Raw genomic sequence first — 7712 nt, forward strand, 5'->3', positions numbered from 1 at the left:
CAGCCTGTGCGCACAAAGACGGGACCGGCTCGCCCCCCAAAAAAAAAAACAAACAAACAAACTTAGGGTCAGAGAAATCAACACATTTTGGCTTTTATTCTTTTGAAAAAGTGCAGAACAGCCTAGTTATCTTGTTTGCCAAAGGTAACACGAAACAGCAGGACACCAGATGCATGTAACAATACTCAGATTCCATAGAAGAACTTGATACTTCTTAGCTACTTTCCTTTCAGGTGCAGAGAAAGAAGCCAGAGTCTTCTAGATCAACATGGTTAGGTACAATATCTCATTTAGCAGGGTCATAGTGCTGTAGTACATATACCAACCTATAAAGATGATCACTGACTTCCTCTAGTGAGGGCTGAAGGACTTGGCTCATATAATAAGGTTGGAAGGTACATCAAGGGTCATACAGTCCAGCTGCCTGCACAAATGCAAGATGTGCTATTTCTAAACAATCCCAAATGAATGCTTATCCAGCCTCTGCTTGAAAGCCTCCAATGAAGCAATTTCTACAAACTCCTTGGGCAGCTTGTTCCACTGTTCTGACAGTAATAAAAATCTAGCCCCCTTTTAAGTTTTAATCTACCTTATTATAGTTTAAATTGATTGCTTAATTTCCTGCTACATGTCAAACCAGGTTCTGAAAGCCCTGGTGAGATGACGTAAGGGCAAGAAACTTATCTGGTGAGTACAAGAAGAAATGATTAGCTTTCTGGAAGTCACAGACTCAAACCTTATTCAAAGAATTCCTCTCAGATCGTGGAGCAAATCAACAATTGGCCTGAAGGACTCTGTGAAGGCAAAGCCAAGGAGAGGATGACTGGACAGCCCAACCTGTCCCCACCTACAGAAGGGCCTATTCCCAAAAGGATCACCACAGGTGAGCCAAACAAGGCTACAACCCCTACAGTAATATAAATGCAACTTGAAAGGTTAGTTTTATTTCAGGTTGCTTTATGAGATGCTCCCCAGTTTAAAAATCTAACTTCTCAGCCTCTTCCCACCCCACTAATTGGGATCTCTACTTGAGCATAATTTTCCCAATCTTCTACTCCCATCAGAAAGTCTGAACTGGTCATTCTGTATCAATACAGATGCAGTTAGAGGTGTGCTTACAATCAGCAAACTGTCATTTTCAATTTATTTTTTCTGATGCACTTCTTAGCTTTCTTCATAAAATTATCTTCGTTTTATCATAAAATATATGTCAATTTACTTCCTTCAAAGCTGACGCAAATGTAGCTATACAAATCAGCCAAAGAAAGGTGATAAGAGAACAAAAGAACTTGTATTACATGAGTCAGGACACTTAACATACCTAAGTTTGGATTGTTTTCTGATGCTCAAATCTGTCCCCAACGGGTAGCACAGCATGCCTTGCAAATAATGATGGATGCTTTTAAAAATACTTTTAAACGTGCTTTACAGTATATGCATACAGTACTGATAATGATTCTGAATGGAAGCATAGGTCCATTAAATCTCAGCAGGACCTAGGCTTTCTAATTGTATATTTCTTCGTATATTAAGGCAAGCAGCAATTTATACTTCTCAGATGTGTTTAGCATCTTTCTTTTAAAAAAAAACCTGAAATGAGTGTTCTTTTGCTGAATTTCAAGAAAACAATGTTCAACTGAATAAATGTATAGACTGCATAAAGTTAACCACATAACTTTATTAATATTAAACTAACATAATTTATTTCTGTTTAAATAACAGTATTAAAGAGATTAATATCTGTTGGATTCTCAGACTTATCAACCTTGATACTTCTACTATACAAAAGGAATAGTCTTTGGCATCTTAATACTAAACACACATTTACTGTTATAGAAATTTACAGGAAAAATATTGATGTATAGTGTGGCTCAAAGTAAATGACACTATGCTGGTACACTACTGGCAGAGTGTGTGTACACATGCAGATATTTACTAAATGTTACATAAATTCAAACACAGCATAGGTTGACCATCGACTGATGAAAAATGGACATATTCCAGATCAAGAAGATAAGGAGACGATTGTTCATGGGATTATGCTTCCTGGCTGCAGTATTTTAACAGCATTTTGTATGAGGAAGTTAAAGAGCTCACCAAAATATTTAAATTAGGCAAAAACACCTGCAACTCACATTTCACTTGCAATTTGCAGACCTGGCAAAGGACAGATTAATGAGCAGGATTTATTCACTAGAAAATCTGTTAAAGCCAATTGGCAAAACTGAAGAAGAATGAATAATCCACATGCAAAAAATCATTCAACCATCCCCATTAAAGCACTGATGGCAAAAATGAGCTCTTTTATTCCTAGGAGGATAAACAAATATTTTTCCAAAAAAAACCCTAAAATATTTATCCAATAAAATAATGTTCAATATCTTAATATCCAAAACTGAACATTTACTGTACAAAATGGTTAGAAAAACATTAGGGACTGAAGAACTAGCCTAGAAAAAATGTTTAACTGTTAAGATATAAGAAGTCTATCAGTTTAGGTATTATTAATATCTAAAATGCTTCAGAATAGGAGTCTATACAAATGTGGTTCTACAAATGTTTGGAATCAGCACACTAACCCCCAATATAACTCTTAAAATAATCATGAAGCGCAAACATGTTCAGAACACACATTTTTTTAAAGGTTGGGAAAAAACTCAGCAGAAATATAATTTTAAAAAATTATTTATCTGTATATTTCCAAATACTGCAATGTCAACTTGCTTGCCACACAAGCATAAGGTACTGAAAAAGTATTCTTCCCACCTTAAATGCACTGATTTTGTACCATAAAACTTGGTGTGTTACATAAACTTAATTATGCTCATATAAATAAATATACTTGCACCAACACAGCTTCCTAAAACAAGCAATGCACTCTTTTATATATTCAATACATATTTTCTAAGAATGGGTCTGTGTCATTTTTTCCACCACTGGAAGTCTTTAAATAGAATCAATTTTGTTTGCTATTTTATAAACATTATTTGTTATGACCCTAAAAAGGCACCTAGAAAATATGTCAAGTATTCAAAATGTAAATATGTGCAAACAAAGATAAAATATGCTGTAGTAAGCACTGGTGCAGGAAAAGCTTACAATATGTAAAATGAAAAGGCAGAAATCATCTTTTCAAGACGGTTATCCAGTATTAAGCTATTTAAGATATATTTGTCCCCCATCTCATCATTGACAGGCTAGTGTCACAAATATATGCTTAGTTCTGCTTGGCATCACTTTGTTAATGCTCTGTTCATTAATTTAGCAAACTATCAGGAGAATATGTTTAGAATGGGCAAGTATTATCTCTTGAATTTCATTTAATTAAACTCTGCTATAGCAATGTGACAGTCAGCATTTCATGAAGAGTATTATTTTAAGGATGAAGGTAGAAAATATTTCAAAGTGTTCTGCTACAACATGAAAGCATAATCTAAAATTAGCCCCAACACACTGTAAATTATCTATAATATTAAAGATGTTAATTCCAGAGTTAGTAATTAATTGGATTCCACAGAGAAATTATTCAGGCATTCTTGATAACAAAACGATGCACAAAGGCACAAAACATAGTGCCGAAGGACAACCATAAACAATCACTGACTCTGCCGAATTACAACAATCATTGAGCTTAATGCAAAATGAATGCTGGCTGCCTTTTGTATATGACCATTACTCTGCTGCAAAGAGATTGCCATTGAATTTTGATTATATTGCCTTAATAAAAAGTAATGAAAGTGGCTCATGCTCTAGTGGCTTTCCTTTAAATGATACACAGCACTGATCTTGCAAAAGCCACTATGCCACAGGTTGATTGAGTATGACACTTCGTCTGAGAAAGGCTGTGTTACACTGTCATGGTAGATAACTACACTGATATTGGCTGGACTGCTCACAAAGCTTTTAACTAAACACTGTTGATGAAGCAGCACTTAGACTCCGGGAGTTAGCTTTTAAGACTTACCATCAATCCGACGAATAAGTTCTTCCAACATTTTCACTTTCTTCTGAATCCCTGGCTGTGCAAAGGTATAGTTGTCCTGAGGAGACAAATATAAAAATACATATCGGCAAAACTTAAGGTTTTATTCAATTGCTTATTGAAATGCACATATTGGGTGTTTGTCTCTCTAAAAAATAAGAATTCTCTAGGAAAGTGATTTTTTTAAAATCAAATCTCTAAAGTCTTTTATTACTAATAGAAAATAATCAATCATTCCACAGACACAGTGACAATATCCAGTGGCATCTGTTACACTTTTGACAGCTTCACCTTAAGTTTACTCACTAAATTCCTCCCCACTGAAGTTTAGGGCACTGTTCTAAGCCACTGATTCTCAACAAGGGTGCCATGTGATCATTTTTAAGGATGCCGTGGGCCTAGGGTGTCACACAAACACCTACACATGATTCATAAGCTAAACCCGGAGATTTCAAATAGGAATCCACAGTGTTAGAAACATTCTGACATTCTGCGGTTGTCTTTTAAGTTCTTTGCAACAGGAGATTTGCTCTATTATTTTTCCATAGTCAAAAAAACACCATGGTCAGATTGGTAGGGGTTTTGAGGTTTTTTGCCTTACTCTGCAAAGGGGGCATGCCCCTCTTTCTTGGATCTACCATAAGTATTTTAACAACCCTTGAAACAGCAGGACATAGGCCACCACTGGCCCCCTACTATAGCAGGTTTGTGTTTTAAGGCTTTGTGGCCATGTGACAAGATAGCCTGTCCACTTTTAGTAACAAGTTAAACAAAGATGTGGTTGGGGTGATCCTGCTTCAGGCAGAGAGGATTAGACTAGATGACCTCCAGAGTTCATTTCCAGCCTTACTTTTCTATGATTCTAGAATTCTATGAGTGAAAGCTAAGAGCTTGTATTTTCAAAGGGCTGCGTTGAATCTAAACATGTTAAGAGCCACTGTTCATAAACCTCTGAATAGCTTGCAAAAAGTGTCTTATTGGAAAGATAAGATGACCTGCCATACAGAGGATTTTATTATTTCACCAAAACATTGATTTTTTACCCCACATTGACATAGGAACCCCAAAATTCCTAGTGACAGGAAGTTTATTTTCCAAAGTTCAGATAAGTATCCTTAAATGGTGTAATTAGTTACAGGTTCCACTTCATTTCAGCTATGGCAACATACAGTTGTCGATCTAGGCTCAGAACCCCAGGACATAAGTAAAACTGAGAACCCCAATGTAATGTGCAAAAGCTTAACCTGAATGCACAACTATAGTAATTGGATATGCAAATTATTATAGATGTACACTTCTGGGCTTCGATATACTGATAATCAGATATCTTTAAAGTATACAATCTATGAATATTGTTTTATTATACCACAGAAGACATGAAAACCTCCTGTCTACACTTAGACTTGGCAATCTTTTTTAAAGGAAAAAAAAGCCATTTAAAGATTCTGCAATGTATTTAAATGTGCCACTCATCCTTCAATCCTTTCCAAGTGCACTTATGATCTTTCAGCATCATGGTTTCACATGGAAAAATTAAAAGAAACCCCAGGTGTAATACGCAATTTGAAAGAATGCAATTAATTGTTTTCCTAAAACATGACATATGTAGAGTATCAAGACATTTAGAATAGCAATGCTGTGATCTGTTAGTTAATATCCTTTTCTCCCATCCTGCAAACAGCATCTAGTGATGAGCATGCAAGCTAGATACAGATGAGTGTTTTCCCCTCGCTCCCTAGATTACATAAACCTTAACCAGACTCATCTACTTCTGCAAAATTACCAGTGCCATAATGAAAGAAAAAAAATCATAAGAATAAAAAAAGACATAAGAATAAAAAAAGACATAAGAATAAAAAAAACTTATACAAGCATGAACAGTGCTGCTAAGACCAAACATCATGAGCTAGGCCCTGCAAAAATTTGTGGAACTGGCTTGTACTAGTTCACATTAAAATATATAGATCTATATTCTCCATACATTCCTCTTCACAATCTTGGGCATACTCTTCCCCACCTCTACTCCTTCCTCGCTCCATATCTTGCTTCCTGGTAGTTCGTTCCATTTTCCTCGTTTCATCTACTCCCATCCCATTTCTTTGCACCTCAAAAATGAGTTTATTACTCTCCACAAGCTCCCATCTCTTTGAAGTGATGTTTCTTTGTTCACAATAAATTTCCTTCCTCTGTCACTTACACATTTCCATGTCTGGCATCTCTCCATTCTCTTGTCCCTCCCTAGCACTCACAGAATAACCAAAAATATCTTCTCTCAGGGTAGGCTGACTGTAATTGCAGTGGAAACAATGGGAAATTTTCTTCATCTTTATCTATAAAACAGATGTGTCAGCCAGCTGAAACGCAACTTGTACCTTTAGCACCACTGACAGTAATGAGTGACAGCGGCTGATCTTGCTGAAGACAGCCTCACTTTGAATATCAAAATTGGCCCATTTAGCTAAAGACAAGACTTCATGATCAATGGCAGAAAGTAGAAATTTAAGAATCCAAGTAAAACTGAGATTGGGGTTTTTCTTCTTTTGTATCACTACCAAAATCTTACAGCAAAATAAGTCTTCCTGAAAAAGGAAAGAACCAGGGCAGCTGCAGGAAAAAAAAATTAAGTGCCCCTCTTGTCATAAATATTTCATCAAAAGCAGCAGTTTTAAATGATCTAAAGAGAAACCAGAGCATGCTGGTAAATATGAGAACTTATGGAAAATGACTGAAGTTCCTGCCTTATAAACCTTGGGAAAAGAGATCCAAGTTCAAATGCCTAGAAAGCAATGGATGCTATAGGCAAGCAACATTTCACAAGCTCATGAAAAGGCTTGCCAACCTGGTGATAAATAGTGAGAAAGTTTCCAAACCTCTCAACCAGCCTGAATGAATGTGACTGAAAAGAACAAGCCCCTGAGAAAGCAAGTTCAGGATTCAAGAAAGCATCCACAAGAAACTTACCACTAACCTTAGGTCTGAAAACTAAGAATCTCGACAAAATCACAACCATCTGACCCAAATGACCCTTCTTCAACACGTCTGCCAATAGGTATTGTGTTAGAAAGGATCATAATGGGGGCTGGAGGACCTGAGACGTTACCTTAAAATTGCCTTCTGTATACCTCCTTAGATGATGTGGAAGACCAACAGTAAGCAAATAAACCAGTCTGCATGGAGATGTCTCCAGGGGTTTTGAATTAATTTTTATTTTAAATATGAACTCCCTCACACAAGCATATCCCATTCTATTAGTTAGTAACCTTGGGAAGTCAGATTCTCCCAATACAATTCCCTACAGTGAACAGGACCACAAGGCCAAGGTAATAAAAGATTCAAGGAACTTCCTACTACATTACTGAGAAACAAGGAGTGTAGCAACAAATATTAAGCATGCACTCATGAAGATTTTTTTGGCCAATACCAATACCTGATTATTAACCAACCATATTGGCTGATGCCGATCCAATAACCGTTTTACTCTGGTTAAACCAGCAGGCTGCAGAGCAGAAATGAGCCATGGGCAGCTTGTGCAGAGGGCGTTGGGGAGGTGACTCCCCACCAGTGCACACAGGCCCAGGGAAGACATGAGCAGCATGTACCACCCCCCCCAGGTTTCTGCATGGGACGGATGTGGGCTGCTCACTGTGGGGCCTCGATCTGCTGCCCCCCCCGCGCCCCCCGTTACTAACAAGCCATATTGGGTGGTACTGGACTGGTAGCCGGTATGTCA

At 37.1% G+C, this 7712-nt stretch overlaps 1 protein-coding gene across 1 annotated transcript in view; it reads right to left on the minus strand.

Moving 5' to 3' along the window:
* Window positions 1–3964: 3964 nt before the first annotated feature.
* Window positions 3965–7712, minus strand: part of TBC1D22A (TBC1 domain family member 22A) — a gene marked incomplete at its 3' end in the record, with an annotated part of 235047 nt that continues 231299 nt past the window's right edge. Inside the window, exon 10 of the mRNA XM_006033873.3 lies at window positions 3965–4040. Coding sequence (XP_006033935.1) covers window positions 3965–4040 — 76 coding nt within the window. The remainder of the gene's footprint in view (window positions 4041–7712) is intronic.

The sequence above is a fragment of the Alligator sinensis genome, unplaced genomic scaffold, assembly GCF_000455745.1.
Source record: "Alligator sinensis unplaced genomic scaffold, ASM45574v1 scaffold1049_1, whole genome shotgun sequence".
NCBI classification, from domain to species: domain Eukaryota; kingdom Metazoa; phylum Chordata; order Crocodylia; family Alligatoridae; genus Alligator; species Alligator sinensis.